Source organism: Recurvomyces mirabilis (genome assembly GCF_035927965.1).
Source record: "Recurvomyces mirabilis strain CCFEE 5264 chromosome Unknown scaffold_37, whole genome shotgun sequence".
In the NCBI taxonomy this organism is placed as follows: domain Eukaryota; kingdom Fungi; phylum Ascomycota; class Dothideomycetes; order Mycosphaerellales; family Teratosphaeriaceae; genus Recurvomyces; species Recurvomyces mirabilis.
The window spans coordinates 262-25348 of record NW_027041971.1 but is presented as its reverse complement, the minus strand read 5'-3'; the positions used below and the strand labels follow the sequence as shown (position 1 = coordinate 25348).

Here is a 25087-nt window from a genome sequence, read left to right as displayed (position 1 = left end):
TTTGACCTGTGCGTTTGCTTGGAGACTTATTTCTGCTTGCAAGTACCCATCTCAGCAACTAACGAGTTACATCAACATCATCTCTTCATCTCATACAAATACATCCACCCACCCACATATATCCATACACACACATACAGAAGACGACTTATATAATAGCAATGTCGGCGCCACGCAGAAGCACCCGTGAGAGTAAGCACCCCTACAGCTACCATATGGGCACAACATGGGGTAACCAACTAATACATATCAGGGGAGGTCCGGTACGAAGTGCAGCCGGACATGAACGAGGGTATGTCTGCACAGCAGATCTCCACGAGAGTACACAGCACTGACACTACCATAGATCCCGGCAGTGAGTCGCCGCAGCACGAGGCAGAGGAGGAAGAGGAAGAGATCGAGTCGGGTAAGTAGGCGATATCTCAAGGAAACGATGTGGTGCTGACACCACTATAGAGGCTGGCGATGCTGTGATTCAGCAGGAGCCCAGCGAGAACGCTGAAGGTTTAGCTTGTGTCTGATATCTGTCATCTGATTGCTTTTACTGACCCACCTCGAGACTCCGAGCCACATCTCGCGGAGAAAACGCTCTGGTGGCCAAGTATGGCTCTTTGTACGCTGCAGTGGATGACAAGCAGCGCCGCAAGGAGCTGTACGACGGCCACTACCAAGACTTCCTCGTCCAGTCCGAGCCAAACAAGCTGAAGTCGGAACATCTCGCCCAACGCAAGAAGATGTGGGCTGATGGCCGCGAGCGCATCGCTGGTGAGATCGACGAACTGGAAGCGAAGATTGGTCGGCTCCGGGCGAAGCAGGAGCAGATGGATGTGGCGGAGGCAGAGTTGGAGGAGAAGATCGGGGAGGACGCGGAGAAGTGGGAGGATGACAAGGTGAAGTTGGCCGAGTGGAAGGCCTTCTTCGACCTGGAGACAGATAAGGTAGACGTTTGAATGCATCGGCTAGCTACTTCGCTGGTGAAAAGGTCGCCAGAGCGTTTCTAGACGACGTGAGAGGCCACAGTTGCAGGTAGAAGCCATAGGCCCCCGCACAGATGAGCACATAATACATCACCGTCCACCCAATGCCCAGACTCCGTGGCCCATCTGTTATGACCTGTGCTGTAGCTGTCTCGAACGATTTCTCCTTCTCCTGTGATAACAGCCCATTTTTTTGACGAGATGAACTTTCTGCATCTTCATCACGCTTTCCTTGTGCCACATCAGGAGTAATATGAGCCTCGTACGTATCGGCGAATCGTCCAACCCTGCCGTAGAGACGAGGCAAGCCTTGCCAGTTGCAGAAACTATGCGCCACGATGCATGCCCACAGGTTTCCAGTTCGTAAGAAGACGAAGGCGGCGAAGAAGCCGAAGATGGAGGTATAAGCGAACTGGAAAGTCGAACGCAGGATGCCATTGATCCAGATCGAAAGTGGGGGCAATGTACGGCCTTGAGGCGTATGTGATTGAAGAAACTCGACAAGATGATGGACGTGAGCTAGGCCGAAGATGAGTGGGGTGATGAAGATGACGCGGACGGGGTCGACTTTCGCAAGCAGGTATAGAGAGATAGTCAAGGCACGAAAGACCAGCTCTTCACTCGCCGGTGCAATGACGAGGTTGCGGTAGCCTGTCCAGTCATCGTAGAGGCTTTCCTTCAAAGACGAGATCGACCAACGTCGCCAACTACCATCAATGAGTATGCTCTCGTACAATGGCCCCACGAACAAAATCACTACCAATCCAAGCACTTTCGCAATGTCTAAGGGATCGACCGGCCAGACGCCCAGAAATCGAAGGACATCCCAAGCCGTGGCACGACCATACTTGACCAGGATATAGGATGTGCCCACAGTGCTGATCAGACATGTAAGTGCGACAGCACGAACACGAGCCCGGATAACGCTCGGTGCATTGCGAGATTGCAAAGGCGTGCTGCGCAGAGTCGGCGAGAGATAGAATGGCGCAACGTAGACGACGGTATATGCCAGGGCGCACAGCAGCGCGGTTTGCTGCGAGATCATAGGTGCTACCACTAATGACGTTGTCAGTCATTACACTACAGCGTTATACTGTCTCGACCGCAGATCGTGTCGCCGCGACATCCTCGAATTCTTGTCTCAAGCACTTCTTGTTATAGCACTGCCGTTGCGGCCATGTGGAGGAAGTAAATAGAAGCTTCGCATACCGTTATCCTTTACATAGTAGCTTCGCAGCTTGTCGAACAGTTTGCCGACTGGTAGCGGTGACATAGCGATATTGAGGCCTGTGTTCGTCTGAGAGATGAGGTCGATGCATCGAGGTTGTGGATCTTCGAATGAGGACGCTACGACCCGCCGCTATTTGTACTTTATTTTGGACGCGTCGGTCTCGCGTCTTCTTGCCAATGTCCGCATTCCAGGCTCCTCTGGGTTGAGATCAACCACTTCAGATCTCCAGCAACTTCTGCAATATGATAGAGTAATACCGCAGCATAATTAAATATGCTACCGGCACGAAAGGTACCGACAATTCTGCCGCGAAAGTGGTTGCATACGGCTCACGAGATCAATTGGCTGTCCGTGCCCTCCTCGGACGCGCCTTCGTTAATCTCCGTCGCGTCTGTGGGTAAACGCCAACCTATCGTGGCCATGCTCGAGCATGATGAGATGGCGTCGAAGGCACACGATCATAGAGCGACGCCATCAAGTACCCCTCCTGATGGTAGAATTTACGCAGCCGTGTCCTCGATCCCCCGGTGGAGAGACTCTCTTTTCCTCACCATCACCTCGACTGGATTCCTCCATCACCTAATCTCGCATCATTAATACCGACAGACGGACCATCGTGCTGCAGGACAGCCGTTCCCATATGCGCCACCCTGCATAACGCATACGACCTCCTGAGACAACTCTCCAAAAGCTCGAGCATCGCCATCGAGTGCATCTTTGGCAGCGCGGTCTGCGCAGTATGAGACTGCTGTTTTACATCTGGGCAGTCAATTTCATTATGCTCTGAGCGCTTATGCCGGAATTCGTTGCGATCATAAGTGTGCCTGGTGGCCCACCATGTTCCTCGACCCGGAGCCCAACAGGCAAAAGCTGCAGGTGTCCAGTTCACCATTCTTCGCAGCTCAGATGCCTGCTGAACGAGCTGGAGACCAACGATGGCGGAAAGCTCGCAAACCATTGCACGAGCGCACTTTGTCGCAGATGAACCAGCGGAGCCCGGAGAAATCTGGAACTGGAGGCGCAGTCAAATCCACACCCGCACCTACGGTCCGCTTAGTCAGGCATTCTCCAACATCTTCGTCGCCAGAACAGAGTCCTACAGAACCCGATGTTGGAAAGCTCGAAACTGCTCACGTTCGAGTGGCAAGGACGGTTAGTCTGAAAAGATATTCAAGCGATCGTGCGGCTCGCTTGTCGTCTTCAGCGGAACCAGCACTGGTGCAGGAAGCTAGTGCAGCCGAACAAGGATTCCGACCTTCAAGCCCAGACGAAAGTGTTTCAGGTTTGCGCAATTCAACCTATGATGAGCCGCGGAAGTTGGATCTACCACCAAGTATCACCCTGCTGCCGAACAATGCCACCCATGTTGTTCCTAAAACAGCATGGCATCGCCGCGACGCTTCCTCTGGGAACTACTCCAACTCCTCAACGCTGCAAGATATTGACAGCAGTCTTGTCACGCATAGCATACGGACAGACAGGCTCAGTGGAGGTACAACTTTGCGCGGGACGCCGACACCGTACGAACAGGAACATCCCAAGCACATCGACCTAGAGGAGTCACGGCAAGGACCTGCATATGCACTTCAAACACTGCAGGAGACATCGCCCGAGGAGCCCACTGTCCGAGCTATCCCGCCCTCCAACGAGTCGTCATCTACGCATGATCGACTGAGCTCGATCCCGTCAGAGCCCTCTCTGCCGCGCCCTCGCACTGCACAGTCGCCACCTGGCCGAGAACCAACGCCAGAGGTGTTCGATCCAAGTCCGCGACGCTTTTCGGCAGACAGTATTGCACCCCTACCACAAACTGTTCGCGACTACTCACACCGAACTCCCCGACACCAGCAAAGTCAGGAATCTCTATCGCCGAATCAATCAATTTTCCCAGAGGCATCTTCTCCAATCTTCGTTGTATACGAAAGCGACTCCTCGCGGCCGCGATCGCGCAGCCAACCATTGCGGTATACCCCATCGATTGAGTCGATACAGTCGCGGCTACAGTATCCTTCGATCGTCCGACCAGACACTGGCCGTAGTCTCGCACGTACCAGCTCATCTGCATCATACCATCACCCTTCGTCCTCGGTCGGCACACTTGCGCCGCTACAGGTAACAAGAAAGAGACCGCGCAACAAACCTGGACCAGTCTCCGCTACTGCCAGGACCGACAGCGGCAAGATGGATGAGGATTATGATACCCTGCCATATCCGCGACAGCACTTCAGCAGCCACCTCAGCACCATCGCGAGCGAAAGCGACCAGCAGAGTAGATCGAACAGTCGGCAACTGAGCCACTTTTCACTAGGTAGCGGCGTGCTCACCGGAGATGATGCGAGCAGTATTCCACTCTCTGGCCGGAGAGGAAGGCGTGGTAGTGCGCCAGTCGACTCAACATCATCTTCGCGGATCATGCGTCTGGGTCGCAGCAGTGAAGAACAGGAGCCTGGAGACATGACACTTGGGATATTTCGTGAGGAAAGTGCAAAGCCGGAGCCGTTGTTCGACCCGAAAGCTGGAGTTGGCGGAAGGAAGTACGATGGGCCCTTGCCACCAATCCCACCGATTCCGAAGGGCAGAGATGAGGACGAGAATTTCGATACTGTGTCCGAACTGCAGCAGCCTTCCCTCAGACCAAAACGATCTGGATACTCGTTGCGAAACAGGAGTAACAGCACACCCAGTCGCAGTGGCAGTCATTCTCGCCAGGTCAGTCAGATCAGCTATATTGATAGCGATCGCGGCAGTCACGGCAGCAGTATCTTTCCGCTATGGGCAAAGAACTTCTATGGTGGAGGTGCGACTCTGTTATCGTCCAGCAAGATATCTCTGGGAGGCGACTATCGCACACCACATCCCCAGCAGAGGCAGCAACATGGCCGCAATGCTAGCAACTGGACAGAGAGAAGTGTCACAAGCCGATTGGGTACTGGGTACAGCGAGATCGAGTCCGACAGTCCTTCGAGCAGTCGCTTCTTGCCTAGCATTTTCCGACCCCGAACACGACCAAAGGGAGAAGGCACTGGACGCATGTCAAATCTGCGGCGAAGCAAGAGAAGTCGACCTTCGGGTGATACTGAAAGCAGACCAGATTCTCTAGCCATCTTCAGCGAGCCTTTCCCTCCACTTCCTGGGGCTGAGGGCGAAGTACTACCTTCCGGCCAGCCGAAATTTGGCAAGCTCAAGGACAACTGTGAAGACGAGGAAGCACAGGCGCATCGTCCACTAAAGAGGAAGTACTCGAAGCAGAAACATTGGAACGAGATGGAGTTCCCACGACCTATGACGAAAGATCGACTAAGTGACTTTGCGCTGGAGCACCCACACCTTACGCCTTCACGAAGGCAAGGCAAACTCTCGACCTGGCGCCCGCCTTCATTCGTGGAGAGTCTGGACACCCTTGTGCGTTCGCGCTGCAATCGACAGATTCTGCTTTTTGCTCTCGGCTTCATCTGTCCGCTGTTATGGATGCTTGGCGCTGTACTGCCTCTCCCGAGTAGACCTGCTCAGCAGGACCATGAGAAGAGCATAGGTGGTAGTGAGGAGGATGTGCAGATGGCTATGATGAAGCACGAAGCTGGCGATGCTGAGCGAAGATGGCGGGAGGAGAAGCAGTGGATGAAGGCGAGGTGGTGGAGGACGCTGAATCGTGTTATGAGTATTATTGGTGTGCTCGTTATTGGCGCGGTGGTAGGTCTTCAGTTTCATCGAGTGATATTGTGTGCATTCGCTGACCAGGATTGCAGATTGCGCTGGCTGTTGTTGCGACAAGGCCGAACTCACGTCTTAGCTAGACGATATTGTCCTTTTCTCTTCCTGACTTCGACTTCTCTAGATGAGCGTACAGCGATGCATCAAATGATACCCATGACGACTTGCGATATACTTGGATGTAATGTTTCAGATAGTCAACCACGCCTACTCCGGCACAACAATCTTATACACACATACCAAAAAATCAGAACAATCCGATCTAATCTACAGTTTCCTAAGTGTGATACGATCAGTGCACTTGCAATCATCGAGGGATCTGTGTAGAAGGACAACTACCTGACAACTTCGGGCGAAAAGATTGGGAGGCAAAAGGGAAGGAGTCCGTGAGAACATGTAATAGAGTGGTGGTCGTAAAAACTGGCCACCGCGAGAAGAGTGTTTCGCTACTTCCCTGAGCGCGACCATTTTGCATTATTGCTATATCTTACAAGAATAGCTTGCCGGCATGATACCGCAGGCAGTCATCTGGGAGTCAGAGCGGCTCGAGTACTTAGTGTGCTGTGCCACAGTGTTGCAGCCCGCACTTATTCTCGAGCGAGACGAGGGCCAACGCAAATGATGGATCTCATATACGAGCAGAGGAGAGAGATAAGTTATAGGAACTGCTGCAGAAGCTGGCGCGAGAGGCAAGGGTAAGCCAAAAGCAAAAGGGAAGGAGTTCGTGAGAACGTGTATGAAGCAGATCGCTCGTTAGAGAGATCTACTGCCCAAGAGGTTGTTTTCTACTACTTCCCTAATTTTCAAGCGGTTTTAACAACGATTATATTGTTGAGAAGTCTGAATGCCGGCATGAGACCGTAGGCAACCATCAGGGAGGAGTCAGAGGCATAGGCATGGATATGCACGAGTCATGCGCCCAAATCTAATCTCTGTGGAGCTTGGGTGCCCATGACAGTAGACGAGCTGTGTTCTGTGGTGCTTCATACGTTCGGCTGCAATGTACATGATATCACACACATGATCGTTCATGCCTTCGTGCTCGTGTGCCGACTTTTGGCTGGATGTTTCAAACAAACCTCTATCGACTCCAGAACACCAGGATAATCGACCGATATTAGTCACACACATTTACCCTCATTTCAATCTGCTCATGTCACAGTATTCCTCCTACTCCCAGCAATCCTCGTCCGCTCCGCATCAGACATCTTCTCCTCTTTCTTCGCTTGCTTAGCTTCCTTCCTTGCCCTCCACTTCTTCTTGATCCCGAAGTCTTGCCCTGGTCGAGCAGCGTACTCTTGCATCGACGTATGGCCGTAGAAACCATGCAATGTGGTGTCGCCTACCTGGACAAACTTCTTGTCCTCAGCCCAAGCATGTAGGGCTGCTAGATAGTGGGCTTCAGACGGGAAACCTTTGTAGGGTTGTTGCGGGACTACTGTTGGATCGGCGATTGTATCTCGTCGTTCCAGAGGATTGTGGGAGTTGTTGTTGTTGGCTGCTATGCGGAACCTTTGATCTATTGCATTCTGCGCGGTCGATGGCGCCGGCGAGTGTGCGCGAGGTGTGCGGTCGCCCCCATCATCGGCGAAGTCTGTAATGATCGATGCGGACTCTGACGGTGCTACGCTGTCTGCGAGGAGATATCGCCGGTCCGTTTCTGTCGAGCTTCGAGGCTGGAAATTGTAGTTGGGCGCGAGGGTAGCCATTGTGGTAGATGACGGGAAGTATCAGAGTGGTGGCAAATGAGAAGTTCGCCACATGGTTACGAAGTTGCAATCATGAATTGACAATTGGAAGAGAGCGATAGCTGGGTCACAAGCATATGCTTACCTTGCCTGCAGATCTACCCAATGCTTGAGGGTTGTATGGTCACCGGTGGCGAATAACGTGGTCCACGATGATTGCGAGACGGCACACGTGGAGTCGAGAAGTGGAACAAGATCGACATAGACATTGCCCGAAGAGTACACGATCTGGCTTTCTAATAAGGTCTGCTACCAAGATGGTCTCTATTACGCGGGTGAAGCGAGAAGGAAGACGACTTGGAGATCCGCTCATTAGGACATATCATTCGTGATCTACATCGGCTGCAAAGGTAAGGACTACTCGAAGCAGCCAGAGACATTTGAGCCCTTTAGTCATTACTTCTTGACGTCCATCCTCGCCTCGTTACCAGCAACTTGGTCATATTCCCTCTGGCTGGACTCATGCGGCTTCTCCAGCTCATGGTCACCCGGCGCTCCAGGCGGTGGCAGCCTGCTCGAATCATACTGCTTGCCTTCGCATGCCTGCAGAGTCTCCCAGAACTGTACCACGCTGCCCTGCGGTGGCTGAACTCGTCCACCCAAGATGTCCTTGTGCCTCACTTCCTTGACACCGTAGAACCGCTCGTTCTCGCTCGTACGCTCTACAATAACAGTCCCGTCAATCTGCACACCGAGATACAATCCCTTGCTCTTGGTATACGTCCACACAGGCGCCTGCCTCTTGAAAATCTCGCTATCGACCGTACTACCGCCGCCCAACGGTCCAACAGAAGCACTGATCTCGCCACCAAGCGTGGCTCGCACACGTGTGAAGCCCTCCATGCCCTTCTCGTTGTTAATGACGCAAACACAGTCGTAGATATCTGCTCCGGCTACGAAGCCCCAGCCGAGGGTATGGATCATGATGCCTGAGGGTGGAGACCAGGAGCCGTCAGGGAGTTTCGAGACGATGACACCAGAGCCGCCGGCGCCAGACCAGTGGAGACCTGTACGGAAGACTGTGAAGATTGCTAGGCCGCGGCAGTTGCGGATGGCCTGCGTGGCGATTAGAATTTGTTCCGAGAACGTGTTCACATGTGAAGAGGACAAACCTCTGCCGGAACGTGATCCAGGCTTTTCTGCTTCTTCTCGTTACCATGCTTACCGCCTTGCTCCGACTGGAAGCCATCGAGGCAGAAACTGCGCAGGATTCGTGCTGCTTTGTCGGACTCTTGATCGAGGGAAGCAGGCCAGAAGGCTTCGGCGCCTAGTTTGTTCGAGAGCTTGTTGACGGGCGCTCCGACCTTCTGGAAGAATACATTGCCCTTAGCTTTCCAACTGTCCCATTTGTTGTTCTTCGCAGAGCTATCGGTCGCCATGATGTGCTCTGTTTCGATTGTCAATAGCGAAGAAGAGGTGCTGTTTAGGTATCGTTCAACAGGTGCACTCAGTTTGAAAGGTGAAGGAAGATGATGCCGGGAGTGCAAGATTGGTAGGTGTAAGCTCTGAACCTGTTTGCGAGGTGGCTGCTAGCCTGCTCCCATGTTGGGTAGCTCGTTTCTGCACGAATGAGTAGTGAAGGAGCTACCATCGTGGCTGAGTGGTGGACGAAAGGTTGGCCTGCAACATGACGTCCATGAAGATAAATCATGCTTACAGTACGCCGTAGTATTCTCCTGCTGCCGTGAGACTACTGTTTACGCAGTACCACGATCATGGTCGATGGATCTGAATGAACGCTTCATTGCCGAGACAGCGTTATGGTCATCGACTTTGAACATTGAGATGTTCGTGAGCTGCAATCATCTCGAGTTAACGCTGCTACTGGCAGCAGGGAGATCAAGACACGATGTTCTGGAACGAAAGAACGATATTCGAGACTCCAGATGGTCCTTTTGTGCCTCTCACCGTCCTGTTCATACTGACATTCGATGCTTGTATGTCATACAACATGCCAAGATGGTCTGGTTTTGATAGGCTCTCTCATGCAATCTGGTTATTCGGTACCTCGCGACGTACTATGTTTCATCCATATTAGCCTAATGCATGGGTCACGGTACCATCCATCTTGAGGCACTGCGACTGTTCGGCAGCATTTCTGATATGCTCGTCAAGTACAACACAGTTCGAGAACGCCACCATGACTGACGACACGGAATATCAGAAACTCGAACGCGACCCGGATGCCTCATCTGAGGCCGATCTAGAGGACTATGTTGAGACACCCACGACTTTCCAACAGCGAGCACGATCGAAGTGGCCAGCATGGATACGGATACTCTGCGAGGGTATACTGGTGGCAATGGTCATCCTGCTTGGACTCAAGGTGGCATCAGGCCGGGGAGAAGGCCATCCTGGGCCCAATGATCCGCGAAAACAATGCATGTGGTTCGAAGGCTAGAGTGGAGCGCGGCGAGACTGACCATACAATAGTCGGCTTCACAGACACTGTATTCATGAACGACACCAAGTTTGCGAACGAAGACGCACTCGCTGATCCCGATGCTCTACGCACTACGCTCGAGCACTGGGTGACACTCTCGTCAAGTATGTCGCCCGGGTGATCAAACTTGGCTGAGTAGCTGACATTTTCGCCACAGAAGGGCGAGGCTATGTACGAGTCCCAGAGAATGAGCGACAAAGCATGGATGGCCCACCTTATCTCCTCAACCCTCTACATAGACCAATTGAGGCCGAAGCTTACATGGTTTCTGGACTCCATCAGCTACATTGCTTGGTACGCTCTTCCCTTTGAAATGTACAGAATAAGCTGACATGCCTTTCAGAGCACAATCATGGCATCATACTCCCGCATGCGCCAAGGCAAAGACGAGTCCGAATTGGGCTACCACATCGCGCATTGCTTCGACTACCTGCGACAAGGCATCGTATGTGCTGGGGATGCGACTTTGGAGGGCAATCAGTCTGCTACGTACCCGGGGGTTGAGATTCCATGGGGCACCTCGCACCGTTGTGCGAATTGGCAGGCGTTGGTTGATTGGGCTGATGAGAGGACGATTTGGCCGTTTCCTCCTGGCATTGATATCCTTTAGCTCTGCAAAACCACTTCGTCGCCAGTCTTGAGCAGAACTTTGTCATGATACTTCCCGCCCAAGCATGCCTGATCGTGATAAGCTGCTGGAGGCGAAGCGAATCAAGAGATTTATTGCTACGAAGTATGCCACTGTGACCACCACAAAGACGACACTGGCGACCACAGCATATGTTCGCCACTGACACTCAGTGCTTCACTGTAAGATCACGGTCCTTGTCGTCCATAGAAAAGCACACAAGCATCGTCCCATTCATTCAGCGACACAAGCTCTGTTCTCTCCTTCACTTCCCACTGACTTGTCACCAAGACTTGCTCATCCCTCCGAAGATAGTCACACTCAAGCCGCAACTTTCTCACGTATGGATATGGTATGCCAGCAGTAGCAAAGACTTTCAGCTTCGCAACAATTTCCGCTATCGTGCCCGGCCACGTATCAGGGGTGTAGATATCTACGAAGATAACCTTGATAGTGAGAGTGTCGATACAATAGGCCTCTTGCTCAAATCCAGCAGCTGGGTGTGACCATGCAGTACTGGTGCCGTAGCGGAGAAACATGTTGAGCAGAGTATACAGACCGCAGAGTCCTGCTCCAGCGGTTCCTGGCCACGTATTCCGCGGCTGTAAGCTCTCCGTACTGAAGATGCGTAGTTTCATGTTCATATCTGCTGACTTCCCACGCTGAAGTATGATCGGTTGTTTCGTCCAAGTAGGCCAAAGCAGGTAGCCTTTGACCATGACATCTACTTCTGTGATGGCGTTGCCGGTCTTGTACAGGGTGTCGACTTGTTGCTGGATCTCCTCGCGTAGCTGGTGATTGATGTTCGGTATTCGCGAACGACGAGACAATGCCGTATTTGATGGCAGCATGATACCCTGTGGGCCTTTGGTACGTTTGTCTGGGAATAGCGGACTGATCGGTTCGTTGCGCGAGGCGAAGACCAAGTACGCCAGAATATGATTGCGCAATTCGCGCGGTAGGCCTAGCAGAGATAGTCTTGGATAATCCATAACTGTGGAAACAGTCCTGTGCTGTTGAGAAGCGAGCTTGATGATGGAGGTGGTGCGGCTGTCGACGAAGTGCGGTTGGATTTATGGTTCAGCATGCCTCATGATATAGCTCTGGGGAGACACGGCAAGAAAGTGGACTGCAAACTCAACCTTGGAGCAAGCCGACGTCTCAACATTGGTAGACTGATGTATCAATAATGTTGTTGCTTCTGCAGTGTGAAGCCGATTTTGCAGAAGAGTAATTCTTCGGAACTGTATCGTACACTTGCTACAGGCACTAGAGTGTGCCCTTCAACCCGAGCGCCATCGCTAAGATACACTATAGTACAGTCATAATCGTTACACTATAGTTTAGTCATAATCGTTACACCATAGTCGTCGTCGCTTGCGTCTCCCGTGATAATCTATACATGCCCATGAACACCAAGTAAGCCAACCCACACCATCTTGTCCACTAAACCTCATTGAACACTCGCACCCTTCTCCTCCAAAGCCGGCCGTGGCATGATCGTCATCGGTCTTGAAGGTCTCGCATGCCACTTCTCTCGCCCCGTCGATATGCTCTGATAATATCGTCCACGCTGATACTGCCGTCCAAGATGCTGCTCGCGGGGATTGGATGCATCCATAATCCATGTTCGTCCGCCTATAGCACCCTTGCGCCGCTCGTGTCGACTAAACATGAACGTACGTGAGGCTAGGATTCATGCCCGAGTTAGCGTCTTCATCTTGATCGTGGTAGATATCATGCTCTTGGGAAAGGTCGTCATCATCTTCGATGTCTTCAGTATTACCATTCACCCGGTGTCCATTCCTCAGCACGCGTCCGTCACCCAGTGTAGCGTGGGCGGCGTTCATGGCGTCGATGTCCTTGCCGCGACCCGCGCGAGCACTACCCGCGCGGTTGGCGGCTGTCCACTCCCAGCACATAAATTGCCAGTTCAGCTCTTTGCGCCAGCAAAGGCCGTATCCGAGGCCGACAGGACCAGAGTCGTTGCTATCCATCTCCGCTGTCAGGCCTCCTGTCTCGGACATACGATGCTTGAAGATGACACGGCCAACACGGCTGTGTACCAGTGCCATCGAGCACATGATACATGGCTCGTGGGTGAGGAAGATCTCCAGCTTCAAGCAGAGGTAGCCATCGGCTTTGATGTTGTCCTTGTCGAAGTATTGCTGTTCCAGTGCGTTGACGGGTAGGTCGAGGAAGAAGGCGTCGCGTGCTTTCTCATCGTGAGCCAGACCAGCACTGATGAAGCCGGCCTCAGCTTTCTGCGCTCGTGTACTGATAGGTTGCGAGGCGATGCGAAGGCGTTTGCGTCCGACCATACCGATGGCGCGCATGACAGCATGGCACATGACATTGCCAGATGTGCATGCGTGCTCTTCAGCTAGCTTGGCCAGCTTCTGCCCTTGCTTCTTACGCTTCTTGCGAGCTGTCTTCTTGGCGAATGCTCCTCCACCTCCTTTCCTCGTACCTTTGTCGTCCTCCTCGAGATCTTCTAAGCTGAGGTCTTCCAGAGACACGCAAGCGCCGTTCTCACTAGGTAACGGCTTCCCTCTCGCATCACCTGCCACTGCAATGATCTCTGTCTGGTCCTCGACACGCTCCACAATGACACATCCAGTGCTGATACCGTAGCCAAGCTTTTCGGTGGCGTCTCCTGCTTGTTCGGCAAGCTGCATCATAGCTTCGATACTGACGTTGTTGGTGGACGGCTCTTGCAGTTCAGTCTCTGCTTTCTCAATCGTGGCCGGGTGAGCACCGAATGGATTCGTCTTGCGGTAGAAAGTCGGCCAGTATTCGTCACTCCAGGCTGCTGCTTGTTCGGGTGACGTCGGGGCCAGGCGTGGCACAGTGACCTCCTTGAGCTCGAGTGGATACGACCATGAGTCCGGCGAGGAGACGAAAGGAGGGTGCAGAAGAAGCAGATCGTGCAGGTCCTTGACTCCAATGACGTTGGTAGGACATATCAGTAGGTAGAGAGTGGGTGCACGGCTTTCATTGCGCTTGCGTGCAGAAGCTGCCCATTCCCATGAGGGCGACTCTGAATCCTGCATGAGGGATGGTGGTCCAGCGTCCCAACTACGAGGGACCGAGTACAGCTCCTTGATACGGTCGCGTTCTCCGATCACATGAGGTGGAAGGAACTTGGGTTTGGCAAAGCGGCGTAGGTGCTGTAGGTCGAGCGCGTCTTGGCCTTCGACATTGTCCTTGATCACTTTCAATATCCATTCGGCATGCTTACTGTGGGTTGTCAGCAGGACTCTCGTGGATTTGAAGAATTACACAACTTGCCTAGGCAGCTCGACGATATAGCAAGTGACTGTGTCGTTACCTAGCCTGCATTCTTCTTTGGACTTCAGCATCACCATACGTCTAGTGGGTGTTAGCAGGTTAATATTATCTGGTCAGGCGAGATCGAAGATGGCAGCATACTTCGGCGGTGGCGACGACGGTGATGTGGTGGCAGTGGACGACTTGCTCGTCGGTAACGCTGCCATGATGGCTTTGACACCATACCAAGCTGTGGCAAGCGAAAAGGCGAAAGTGGATAGAAGGAAGACATGTTCAAGGAAGCCTTTTGGCTTGCGCACTAGCGCTGTCACAAGAGTAGAAGGAGCATTCATTGTGTTTCGTGCCTGCTCATTCACGTGAGGCAGGAGCGGGTGCAGATGGATATGCAATCGCATTCCTTATAATTTGTTAGAACGAATCACAGCTGTGTTCGCCCGGGAGCTAGGAGCGGGCCGTATGTTTGACCAATCAGTCGCGCCAGAACTGCAGGCATCCCGGTGTTGAAGCGTTCACCTTCACGACCACAGTCGCAGAAGAGTGCTTCAACGACAGAAATTGCATTCACGTGGCAGCTTTGTGGTACAGAAAATGACGGTATCAGGCTGGCGACGATCTTCAGCGTCACGAACGAGATCAGGATAAACGAATTGTCAAGTTCTGCTTCCTTCTCGTATTGGAGAGAACGGTCCCACATTTCCAGGAGGCACGATATGGCACTGAGCAATGGAAGGAAGCAGGAGAACATCATCGTAGATGCTCCGTCAATTACTATATCGAAAGCTCCGTTGCTGCCATATGGACGCGCCTTCTTGATGTTCTTGCCGACTCCTAGCACATTTCTCTGGAGGGTTCAGCCAAGACTCATCGGCTACGGCCACTGGAACAGTCGGATTGCAACTCTGCGTTGGACGATATCCGTCGTCGGCCTCTACGCTGAGGCTGCTCAGATTCCACTGACAATGCACCAGCTCTGCCCACTTGTCAAGCTTCAATCCCTGTCGGCCCTTTGTTCATCATTGAAATCCACTCACCATCATAGCATCCTCGACGGCATCTTCGAGCCAGATCCCTCCATCTTCTCCTTCATCTTCTGCTTCAGAAGCGTCTTGTGACTCTTCCACTTCCTCTCGAGCTCTTTCACGCTCCTCTAGGTCGGCTTGTAGTAGCGCATTCGTCTTGTCACGTAACAGATCAATGGTCTCGTTCTTGCCCTGATCAATTTCCAGCTGATCGCACATATCCAGAGCATCGTGCAGCATCTGCTGACCAAGATATATAGGCACGACTCCCGACATAAGATGCAGTGTCAGGATTTAGGCATATCTTGGGAGGGATGTGAAGCTCAGCAGCTCGGTGCAGCGCTCGTGGCAGCTTGAGAAGTTGTTGTGTTCGTAGTCCAGCCGAGCCTGTTCTAACCATCAATAGTGCATTCGTGCCTCGGGTGTGAGATCACCGGGGATCCACTGCAACCACTCGTCTTCTGGTAGCTCTTTTTGCGGGTGAGACGATTCAAGGGCGTTGTGCGGATCAGAGTCATCAGTCGATACCTCGGGACTCTTTGATATTTGCCCCTCCCCGATGCGCATGGCACGTAGTTGCTAGTGAAGCTGGGAATAAGAGTCTGCCATGGCGAAGGCAGTGGAGCTCGCTGACAGGTGTCGGTTTGTCCGCGCAGTCGGAAGGCTCCAAGAGTGTGTTGGAGAAGAACGCATGAGGCTGGGTCGTGCCTTCCTGGGCATCGCTTCAACGTCACACAAGCGAGAGCTTTATGGATGCCCCATCGGCACTACACGGGCCGCTTTTTGCAATCGTTTGCTAGACTCAATGAAATGCAGGTTGGGCGTACCGATTCACGCAACGGTCAATGAAGTTCGCAGCACATCGATTCCTGCTCGACCGCTATGGATCTGAAAGCCGATATCGCAAGACAGGCACTGCTGGCCACACCAGGGGATGCACAGAAGCATCATGCAAGGTCCGATCAGAGCGCTGCAGTTTTAAAAGCTCAAAACCTCCCTGTCAATACTGCGCCACGCCAGGAAGAACTAGACCAGCTCTGTGGCGAACTTTCAATCTATCTTGATGTGTCACCTCGATCAGCCAGAACCTCAGATCCAACAAAAGCATACAAACCTGGACAGCCACAGACTACAAGCGAGGGCTCCCGGGAAGGCCAGAGAGTGGCATCGCCAACGAGTCAACCCTGCACTATCGCCGAGTATCTCGAGAATGAAAATTCAGCTCAGACTCCGAAGTCAGCATCCCAGACCGTCCCTGAGCAATCTCATTACCTAAAGCATAGCGACAAGCGGCGTACCGAATACTTCATAAAAAGTGAGCAGCAAGACACACCGCAAAATCCCGCCAAGACAGCACACCAGGAGGCTCCATCGCTACGAGATGATGAACAACCGCACGGCGTTGCTTCACGGACTCTTGTTCACACGGCTCATGAACAGCACACCAACCAACTGCATGAGCTCACGCACTTACACAAGTTGTTCATGGCGCAGCAGCGTGATGCTCTGCAGCGAAATCTGGCCGTGTCAGCTGCGCAGCTAGATGGACTCCAGACGCAGCTTGCGGTCGCGAAACAGGCTCATGCAGAACTGGATGATGAATTTCTTGCTATCCAGAAGGACGTCGCCGGGCTTGATAGAGGATGGTATGGCCTACGCGGGACAGGTCGGCCACGGAGTGCAGAATGGTGAATGGGAGTATAGTGCGAAATATGACGGAGACGACGCGAGGGCTGCTCGTGTAATGCATGTACTTCACAATCCCTAACAATCGTGAATGTCGTGAGGTAATTAAATAGGCTCGCTTACGTGATGCAAGTGCGCGTAAAGTCGCGTCTCTCCCCATGTAAATCCCCGATCACTATCCACCATTGGCAGTATTACCGTCATGGGCCTCGAACAACTTCCAGATGAGCTCATGCTGACCATATTCGAGCAATGGCCATGTCGGGAACAGCAACTCAAGCAATTGTCGGCCTTATGCGCCGTGGGTCCTTCCACTTTGGTCATTCATGGTCCGCACGCCACAGGCAAGAGTGGCATCACTAGAGCATTTCTGGAGAAGTCGAAATACTGTTATGCAGTCATCCAATGCCGAGAGTGTGTGACGGGTCGGCACTTACTCGAGCGCACAATAGCTGCCGTTCAAAGCGCTGTACATGATAAAAATTCAACGTACCAAGGACGATGTGAGAACCTGAGTGCTCTTGCAGCTCATCTTCAACGACTACTGGCTGGGAGGAAGCGGTTTATCCTCGTCTTCGATGGCGTCGACAGACAGCGAGAAGCTCCGCCGACACTTTTGCCAGCTCTCGCACGACTAGGCGAGCTGATACCAGGCCTGACCACGATCCTCATCGTACGACATCCTGCTCCACGCTTCCTACATCAGACTGGAGTACCACACATCAGCTTATCATCCTATACGCGAGCGCAGTCTCTGCGGATACTGGCTCAAGAACCCTTGGAAATCTTCCTTGAGCCACCGCCAGACGACCTAGACTACGATGACGAAACGCACGAAGAAGACAAGAAGTGGCTCTGGCCTCGGTTCTGCGATGCAGTATGGGCCTCACTAGCTCAAAATGCCGCTCGCGACCTGCTGTCTTTCCGCGAAGTATGTCATAAGCTCTGGCGCCCGTTCGTCGCACCTATCATCAAAGGCGATTTCGGCACGAGAGACTTCAGCAGGCTGTTAGTTTCGCAGAGGAGATTGTTCCAGGACGAGAGTGTCTTGCTCGATACGATCATCACGCCGACAAAAAGTGCATCAACGAAGAAAGGAAGCCCTGAGCTTCCATACTATGCTAAATGGTTGCTCATCGCTGCTTACTTGGCTTCCTTCAACCCAGCGAAACTGGATGCGCTCTACTTCATGAAGTCAACGGAACGCAAACGTAGAAAGAAAGGCGGTGGTACGGCTAAGCCCAGTAATCGCCCGGGTCAAGTTCGCAAGATCCCGCGACATCTACTTGGTGCTTCGACGTTCACGTTGGATCGCTCACTATCTATCTTGCATGCTATCCTACCACACGATCTTCGAAGCACGATAGACGTCTACACGCAGGTCGCAACACTGACGAGCTTGCGACTGCTTGTTCGGGGCGGAGGCATAGGAGGTAGTGACCCGTTAGAACCTGGTGGGAAGTGGAGGACTGGTCTGGCGGTTACTTGGGAATATGTACAAGCGTTGGCCAGAAGCGTTGACTTTGGCTTGCTGGACTATATAGCTGAATAAAGTGAATATACAGCAATAATGACAGTGATTTACGCCCCCCTCGACGGTGCAGCTCCGGTCCTTTAAGGACCAGGCCCAGTCCTCCGAACTCCAGCACCAGGAGTGAATCTCCTCACACCTGCACCCGCATTGCCAGCCATAGGCGGTCCCCTTCTCACGCCTGCCGCCCCGCCCGCACCACCAGAACCAGGCGCTCTCCTCCTCGCCCCCCCTGCACTACCACCCGGTCCACCCTTCCGCCTAGCCGCATTCCTCTCCTTCATCTCGGCCAACCTCCTCTTCTTCTCCTCGGCCTCGGCCTCCACAGCATCAAACATATACGCCTTGACCACCACTCTATCCCCGTAATCCTTCGTCGTCGTACCGCTCACATACATCTTCTCGAAATTCCTTCTCCGAGCCGCGACTGCACTGCGAGCGGTACTGCTTGAGCCTGTAGATCCCAGGCCGCGAGACTTGATCATGGTGGCGTAGTCACGCAGTAATTTGTCAGCTGTGTTGGCGGCGGTAGGGAGGGTCTTTTGAGTCTGTTTGTTGAAGTGGTAGGTGCTGGTTTGCCATTCTTGGGCTCCTGTTATGCATTTCCAGGGTCTTATTATTGAGGTAGGCGGTTTGAAGAGGTTGAGTTGGTGAGTAGGTTTTGTGGTCGAGACGGATGTTGAGGCATTGCGGCGAAATTGCTTGGATGTGAGGGCGAAAGTACCACGGGGTACTGATGGGAGAAGAGAGGCCATGATGTGACAATGTAGGATACTATATGTTCAGACGATGCCAATGGATAGATGCGTGAGAGGATGCGGCATATCGGGAGTGGTACAGTAAGCACAAAAGTCATGGTACCGTGCATCGTTCACTGTCCATCATCTAGTCTACCTTCTGATGATCATGTTCACCACACGACATGGCCGCAAGAACAGTACAAAGGGCGAATCGCCATGCCGTCGACCTCCTGGATCCATCCCATCAAGCCGGCCTCCAATCTCTTCTCACCAAAGTCTACAACAAACCTGTTGAACTGGAAATTGTGAAGCTACGGCGACCACATCTTGACGCCGATATCCTCTCCTCATACGTAACCCAACGATTACTGGACCGTGCCCTTGGACCGCGAAGAGTCATCCGCGACGCAGCCTGGAAAAGCAATCTCCCCACGCCCCGAGTAGTCACAGAACTGCAACAAGCCAAACGGCAACCGGGCCGGATGATCTCCAGCGATACCCTCACATCTTCGTCCTCCTTCGGTCCGCTACGTGAGCAAACGAGTGCGATATTGCGATCAATACGGCTGAGTCAGGTCAGCAGTGTGAAAGTGGAGGCGGCGGGTCGTTTGTCCAAGCGTATGACGGCCAATCGAGCACAGAAGAAGATTGCGAGGAGAGGTGCCAATGGGAAGGGGCCGGGATATATGATGAGGGGATTCAAGAAGGCGCATGCGACTTCTAGTCTGAAGGCGGGCAAGAGGAGGATTGGTAGTTATGGTGTGAGGGTCGATGTTGGGCATTCGTGAATAAGGTGATGGGCTGTCGGCTTATTCTTGCCACATGCCGCATGGCAATGGGCATATCTCGTCTTTGCACCTAGTTGATGACGGAGCGGACATACATATGGTGCATGCTACGACCTTCGAGATGAAGTGCATCTAAGCAAGGCCCTAGGGGAACCTGTTAAAGCTAGGCATCGGATATTAGTGAAGTTCGACCAATACGATCGAGGTTGAAGGAGAATGCGGCCGAGAATGGAGACAAGACATCTCGCAACTCAGATATGGAAGGAGCAGCAGGGTCGCGTTCGCTGTATGTACATATATGTAACCTTACTTGATCATGAATCCTTGACTACACCACGGTCAGTCTCAAGTCTCAGCAAATAACAGATCTTACATTGCCACGATGCCGATGTCTTCATGGGCTGGCGTGGCCGCGCTGACAGGCCAAAGTAAGGAGGGCCAACCATTGGAGTATTCTATCCACAATGACCTCAGCCAGAACAGGGCCGTCAACCATTGTCAAGCGATCTGGACCTGCCTGCAATGGCCAGCACTGTCAGATGTCCGAAGGTCACTGCACTCTCAAGACCTGCGAAGATCGCCTTCGCCTGCAGACGAAGCAGATCGAGTCCAAGATAGCCTCACTAGCCAATGGCTTCGACGAGCACCTGAGAATGCTTGAAAGACTCAAAGCAGATATCTACAATACCTGCAATACCGAAACCTTCTTATCTCCAGAAATGGAGGCCATCAGACTAGACGTCACTCAGGCCATGCGTATGAAAGTCGAACCGGCTTTGTGTTAGTGCTACAGCTGCGTCCACTTCGCTGCCGGCCGGGTGCTTGGTGCCTGGCAGGTCAAGGTCAAAGCAGTGGAGAAGCGAAGTACTGCACTACAGCAGTATAGACGTGCTTATGAAACGGAGACACTTGCTCGTACTTCTTCCAGGTATGTTATGGTTCTCCCGGTCCACTCCCATTCGAACATGCGTTGATATGATGCCTACAGCTGTGGCGGGACGAAGTTCTTCACCCCTGTCGGTGCCACGAAGGCCAAAGGCGTCACAGCGCTGAGACTCGCGCCACAAGTACAGAGCTCATACAACTACACAGCACTAGCGACCAACGACATGGCAGCGAGACCATTCAAGACAACGTGGTGTACCACGCCGAAGACTTTACGGGTGGTGATCAATGCTAGCGCGAAGACGAGCGAAGGATAGAAGTAAGAAGAATTAATGCATACTGTCATATTCATGCACCGGACTAGCGATATCGTGCAGGGTGAACACTCTCGCCGAATAGGGCGTGCCGGAGCAGTTTGAATAGCAGATGCAGCACTAAACCCCAGCTACTCAGGCTGAATCAATACTGCCATTTCCTATCCCCATATCACCTCGCCGGACTCCTCGGCTGCCCATTCCTCGCCAATGCAAGATTCGCCATAGGAGGCATCTTCGGCGGACTACTCGCCCGTGGACTCCTCGTTCCTCCTCGCAACGGCGAACCCGCCGCACTCGTACTTAAATCCTGTGCTCGCGGCGAAAGCGCAAAATTCGCCACAGGCGGCGCACGTTGCGGCTCAGGTGTCGTAATACCGACAACATCTACCTCCTCTACTGCAGGCCTCGCCACTGCTGCTGTCCGCCAGCCCACCGTATCGTTCGCAAGTGTCCTCGTCACCTCATCTATATGCGCCATCAACATATCACTAATGGTGGCCTCCTCACTCTTGCTCATTCGTCCAAATCTTTTCTTCGGCTTACGTGCATACTCGCTCGTCCAGAAATCATGCTTTGCACCCACAAACACCAAGGAGGCGCCGTAATACCATTTCGCAAGGTCCTCGTTCGTCGCTGACCTACAGCTTTGGAACGGGACATCTTCGACGAAAGAGATGGCGCGGGTCAGTCGTTCTTCTGCTCGATCCTCGTTGCCTTTGATGAAGTTTATGATTGCTCCGTGGCCGATGTTGGTGCCCATGAGGAAGACGTGAGTGGATTCGTTGACTTCGATGTAATTTTCCCATAGGTATGTTAGTAGTTGTGTAGCTTCGGAAGTGCGGTAAACGACATCGTCAGTGTCCTCGTGCTCTTGGCTGTCTTCGCCTGATGTAACGTGCTTTGGGAGGTTGACGTCGATGACTGCGAAGCCTTGGCTGATGGCCCAAGAGACATAGGTCTTTACAATATCAGTCTTGGCTTTTGGTCAGTGGTGATACAGATCCGGCGCACGAGGGAGGACTTACCAGCCAGGTGTTGTGCAGGTCGATCCTGCCTGTTCGAGGGTCTGGCGATGCTAGGACTTCTGGAGGATCGTGTAGGATAACCAGGAGTGGACATGCGTCCATGTAATTTGGGCTGAATCTGTTAGTGTTTGCCTCCTATGTGTTGTCATTTCACTTACGTCGCAAGTACTTGATCCTCGAAAGACTTCGAAAGCTGTCGTCGATGTATGAATAGCGGCGACATCTCATGCTCTTCCCACAAAGTGGTCGCCTGCCACTTCCGCACAACATCATGCATCCTTTCGCCGTGCTGTGGGCCAGCAAGCCGCTCGGACATATCCTTGGGATACAGGCACGACCAGAACTTGCTCTGTTGCCGCAGTACTAGCTTTGTATCATCCACACCAGTCTTCGTTGGGTTGACTTCTTGCAGTCGATCCGGCGGTTCGCCCATGAGCGTCCTTACCACTGCCACTGCTGAACGTGCGATCGAATCGAGATTGTAGCCGCCTTCCAAGCACACCGCCACCTTGCCGTCCGCAAGCGACATAAGCATATGAGTCATGTGCGCATAGCCAGCTGGAGTGACATGGCAACCACCTAACATATCGCCGTCCGCTGCATCGAAGCCGGCGGCAATGATGACTAGATCTGGGTCGAATTCTGTCGCGATCGGCATAACGACCTGCTGGAAGGCATATATGTAATCGGCGTCTCCCATGCCATGTGTCCGCCACGGAATGTTGACGTTTGTACCCAACCCTGTTCCCTCGCCGCAATGTAGATGGTCGCCATAGAACATGCGTTGATCGCGGTACGACCCCTCAGGATAGAAATGGCCGTTTTTGTGTACATGCAACGAGATATATAGCACATTCGGATCGTCATAGTTCGCTTGTTGTATCCCATTGCCATGGTGGACATCCCAGTCGAGTATAAGAACTTTACGGCACTTCTCACCGTATTCGGATTGGCACACTTTCGTGGCTATGCTAACGTTGTCGAAAAAGCAGAAGCCTTTGACATCTTCCCGTTCCGCATGATGGCCTGGAGGTCTAATGTTGGCAAAGACGTTCTTGACCTTACCTTGCATTATCGCGCGGCAGGCTTCGATAGCGCCACCGGCTGACAGACGGGCACAAAGGGGGGTGTTCGTCGAGAGGTAAACAGAGTCCATGGTGTCCTGCTTTTCGTGCTGCCTTTCCTTCCCAAGTTGTTCGATGTCGAGGTCGGCTATTGATGCGATCCAGTCCCAGTGTTTCTTCGTATGAACCAGACGTGCTTCTTCTTCGGTCACCTCACGAGCGTCTATGCGGCCCATGTAGTAGCTGGATGGACTCTCCGAGGTTGTCGACCACACCAGTCCAGCTTGACGGAGTGCTTCGTAAATGGCATGGATACGACGAGGGTCTTCGGGGTGTACATCATCATCCGTCGGATAGGCTTCCACGTGAAATCGCATGCGCACATCGTACACAAGTCCAGTCTGAGCGGTAGCATATGGTAGCTTGGAGAACTTTGCAGGTCGCGGTCGGTCCTGACGCGGATCAAGGATTGAGTCCAACGATCGGTCTACTTTGATGCCACTGCCCTTCAGAGCTGGTGGTATTGACGAAGTGGGTGTGGGTCCTCTGCGCACACTGCTGCCAGTGATGCCATTGTGAACGCTTGCTAGTAGTACGGCTGGCTGGGTGAACGGCTCTGTAGACGCCAGAATATCGGCTTCGTTCATTAACAAGTCGCCAGCATCATCAAGATCCATGGTCCGTGTTGTGTACTGATTTTCCTGGCGGACGATGGCAGTCAATGAAGCGGCCTGGCCTCACTTGATCCAGGCACTCCTGCTTGCTGTAGAATAGCCTCCATGTTAGCAATTGTTCGGCTTAAGAACTTAAAGGTGCAGTGAGTGAGGTGCTAATTAAGGTAAAGTTTGTCGAAAGCTCGCTCAAGTGCAAAAGCGGAGTGCGTGTGCTGGAAGGAGGATAACACATCGCCGCACGTCTGCTACAACAATACTATGTCTTACCTCTTAGTTCTGGAACTTAGTATATTATCGCACTGAGTCGTATCGCCACTATCAAGTACGTGTCCGTCGCTAAAGGCGTAGAAGGGAGGTGAGTATACTAATTAAGTAGTAAGTTAAGCAACAGATCTAGGTCAACTAAAGTAAATCACTAAAGACTTTATAAAGGTAGTAGCGCTTACTTAAGCTAAATCCTACTAAGAGGTAACTAATAAGGTTTTATCTCTAAGAATACTAGAATCTAAATCATACTCTTCTATAACTATAGTATCTATTATCGAGTAGTACTAATAGGATATCTATATCTCAATTATAATTATATATTCTACTAGCTCTTTATAAGTTTCTACTCTAAATAATATATCTAAAATTATAGGGTCGTTAGACTATAGCTACACAACCTTAGATATACTAAGTATTAGAGATAGTATACTTATAGTGCTCTTTACTTAATAAACATAAATGCCGTATTTGCTATTAAGTTGGGAGTTCGAGGGCGCGGTAGACAACCTTAACGATTAAATCGACCACGGAGGCTGCGTATCTGTTATGCACCTGCGGTACAAGGGGGTTAGAGCTCGTTAGACGAGTAAGTTCTAAGCGATGGGTCGGGTAAGTAACTGCTCTGAGGTTTGACCTTTCGGCGGGTTGGTAACTTAGGTTGAACACGAACTACCTACATAGGAAACGTCTACTCTATATACATAGGAGATTCGTGTGTAGTCGCGATCACTAACGGTAATTGCGACCCGATTATGGTCACCTACAGTAATTATAATCCGGATTACTCGATTACCTAGTAATAAAGTGATCCTATATCTAGCCCCAGAGTCAGTCTGCTGGCCTTAGGCCTCAGTTCCTAACTCGTCACTAATAATTGAATTCTATGTCCGTAACATCATCCCCCGTCCATGGTCCTATGTCCTCATGGTGGCCTATCGCCCTGACGGACCGTTGTTACGCCGGCGCGTAGTGATCGGTCCAATATGGCTTAGCGCGATTCCTGGCTTGGTCTATAAGTAATCGCGGGGTCCCGTAACCTTAAAGTTCGTTATCCGAAGATGA

At 52.3% G+C, this 25087-nt stretch overlaps 14 protein-coding genes across 14 annotated transcripts; 6 read left to right on the top strand and 8 right to left on the bottom strand.

The window, feature by feature from the left end:
* Window positions 1-161: 161 nt before the first annotated feature.
* On the top strand, window positions 162-950 carry LTS14_010096 (uncharacterized protein; the record flags this gene model as incomplete). The annotated part of the gene is made up of 5 exons (XM_064842773.1): window positions 162-192; window positions 254-292; window positions 347-406; window positions 457-504; window positions 568-950. The coding sequence occupies 5 exons, from the start codon at window positions 162-164 to the stop codon at window positions 948-950; spliced, it is 561 nt and encodes a 186-aa protein (XP_064689593.1).
* A 13-nt stretch (window positions 951-963) lies between these two features.
* RCE1 (CAAX prenyl protease) lies at window positions 964-2250 on the bottom strand (the record flags this gene model as incomplete). The annotated part of the gene is made up of 2 exons (XM_064842772.1): window positions 964-2033; window positions 2187-2250. The coding sequence occupies 2 exons, from the start codon at window positions 2248-2250 to the stop codon at window positions 964-966; spliced, it is 1134 nt and encodes a 377-aa protein (XP_064689592.1).
* Window positions 2251-3045: 795 nt separating this feature from the next.
* On the top strand, window positions 3046-6002 carry LTS14_010094 (uncharacterized protein; the record flags this gene model as incomplete). Its single annotated transcript, XM_064842771.1, has 2 exons — window positions 3046-5898; window positions 5955-6002. 2 exons carry the CDS (start codon window positions 3046-3048, stop codon window positions 6000-6002), a joined length of 2901 nt encoding a protein of 966 aa, XP_064689591.1.
* Window positions 6003-7070: 1068 nt separating this feature from the next.
* LTS14_010093 (uncharacterized protein) lies at window positions 7071-7628 on the bottom strand (the record flags this gene model as incomplete). The annotated part of the gene is made up of 1 exon (XM_064842770.1): window positions 7071-7628. The coding sequence occupies one exon, from the start codon at window positions 7626-7628 to the stop codon at window positions 7071-7073; it is 558 nt and encodes a 185-aa protein (XP_064689590.1).
* Window positions 7629-8063: 435 nt separating this feature from the next.
* LTS14_010092 (uncharacterized protein) lies at window positions 8064-9046 on the bottom strand (the record flags this gene model as incomplete). Its single annotated transcript, XM_064842769.1, has 2 exons — window positions 8064-8723; window positions 8780-9046. The coding sequence occupies 2 exons, from the start codon at window positions 9044-9046 to the stop codon at window positions 8064-8066; spliced, it is 927 nt and encodes a 308-aa protein (XP_064689589.1).
* A 761-nt stretch (window positions 9047-9807) lies between these two features.
* Window positions 9808-10720, top strand: LTS14_010091 (uncharacterized protein; the record flags this gene model as incomplete). Its single annotated transcript, XM_064842768.1, has 4 exons — window positions 9808-10048; window positions 10101-10214; window positions 10268-10404; window positions 10454-10720. 4 exons carry the CDS (start codon window positions 9808-9810, stop codon window positions 10718-10720), a joined length of 759 nt encoding a protein of 252 aa, XP_064689588.1.
* A 206-nt stretch (window positions 10721-10926) lies between these two features.
* Window positions 10927-11730, bottom strand: LTS14_010090 (uncharacterized protein; the record flags this gene model as incomplete). The annotated part of the gene is made up of 1 exon (XM_064842767.1): window positions 10927-11730. The coding sequence occupies one exon, from the start codon at window positions 11728-11730 to the stop codon at window positions 10927-10929; it is 804 nt and encodes a 267-aa protein (XP_064689587.1).
* A 675-nt stretch (window positions 11731-12405) lies between these two features.
* On the bottom strand, window positions 12406-14361 carry LTS14_010089 (uncharacterized protein; the record flags this gene model as incomplete). The annotated part of the gene is made up of 2 exons (XM_064842766.1): window positions 12406-13978; window positions 14171-14361. 2 exons carry the CDS (start codon window positions 14359-14361, stop codon window positions 12406-12408), a joined length of 1764 nt encoding a protein of 587 aa, XP_064689586.1.
* Window positions 14362-14447: 86 nt separating this feature from the next.
* Window positions 14448-15324, bottom strand: LTS14_010088 (uncharacterized protein; the record flags this gene model as incomplete). Its single annotated transcript, XM_064842765.1, has 2 exons — window positions 14448-14870; window positions 15061-15324. 2 exons carry the CDS (start codon window positions 15322-15324, stop codon window positions 14448-14450), a joined length of 687 nt encoding a protein of 228 aa, XP_064689585.1.
* A 606-nt stretch (window positions 15325-15930) lies between these two features.
* On the top strand, window positions 15931-18286 carry LTS14_010087 (uncharacterized protein; the record flags this gene model as incomplete). Its single annotated transcript, XM_064842764.1, has 2 exons — window positions 15931-16694; window positions 16927-18286. 2 exons carry the CDS (start codon window positions 15931-15933, stop codon window positions 18284-18286), a joined length of 2124 nt encoding a protein of 707 aa, XP_064689584.1.
* A 62-nt stretch (window positions 18287-18348) lies between these two features.
* Window positions 18349-19020, bottom strand: LTS14_010086 (uncharacterized protein; the record flags this gene model as incomplete). The annotated part of the gene is made up of 1 exon (XM_064842763.1): window positions 18349-19020. One exon carries the CDS (start codon window positions 19018-19020, stop codon window positions 18349-18351), a length of 672 nt encoding a protein of 223 aa, XP_064689583.1.
* Window positions 19021-19187: 167 nt separating this feature from the next.
* LTS14_010085 (uncharacterized protein) lies at window positions 19188-19793 on the top strand (the record flags this gene model as incomplete). The annotated part of the gene is made up of 1 exon (XM_064842762.1): window positions 19188-19793. One exon carries the CDS (start codon window positions 19188-19190, stop codon window positions 19791-19793), a length of 606 nt encoding a protein of 201 aa, XP_064689582.1.
* Window positions 19794-20257: 464 nt separating this feature from the next.
* On the top strand, window positions 20258-20995 carry LTS14_010084 (uncharacterized protein; the record flags this gene model as incomplete). The annotated part of the gene is given in 3 exon segments (XM_064842761.1): window positions 20258-20571; window positions 20587-20721; window positions 20782-20995. 3 exon segments carry the CDS (start codon window positions 20258-20260, stop codon window positions 20993-20995), a joined length of 663 nt encoding a protein of 220 aa, XP_064689581.1.
* A 169-nt stretch (window positions 20996-21164) lies between these two features.
* On the bottom strand, window positions 21165-23761 carry HDA1 (Histone deacetylase hda1; the record flags this gene model as incomplete). Its single annotated transcript, XM_064842760.1, has 3 exons — window positions 21165-21953; window positions 22021-22132; window positions 22179-23761. The coding sequence occupies 3 exons, from the start codon at window positions 23759-23761 to the stop codon at window positions 21165-21167; spliced, it is 2484 nt and encodes an 827-aa protein (XP_064689580.1).
* Between the last annotated feature and the right edge of the window lie 1326 nt (window positions 23762-25087).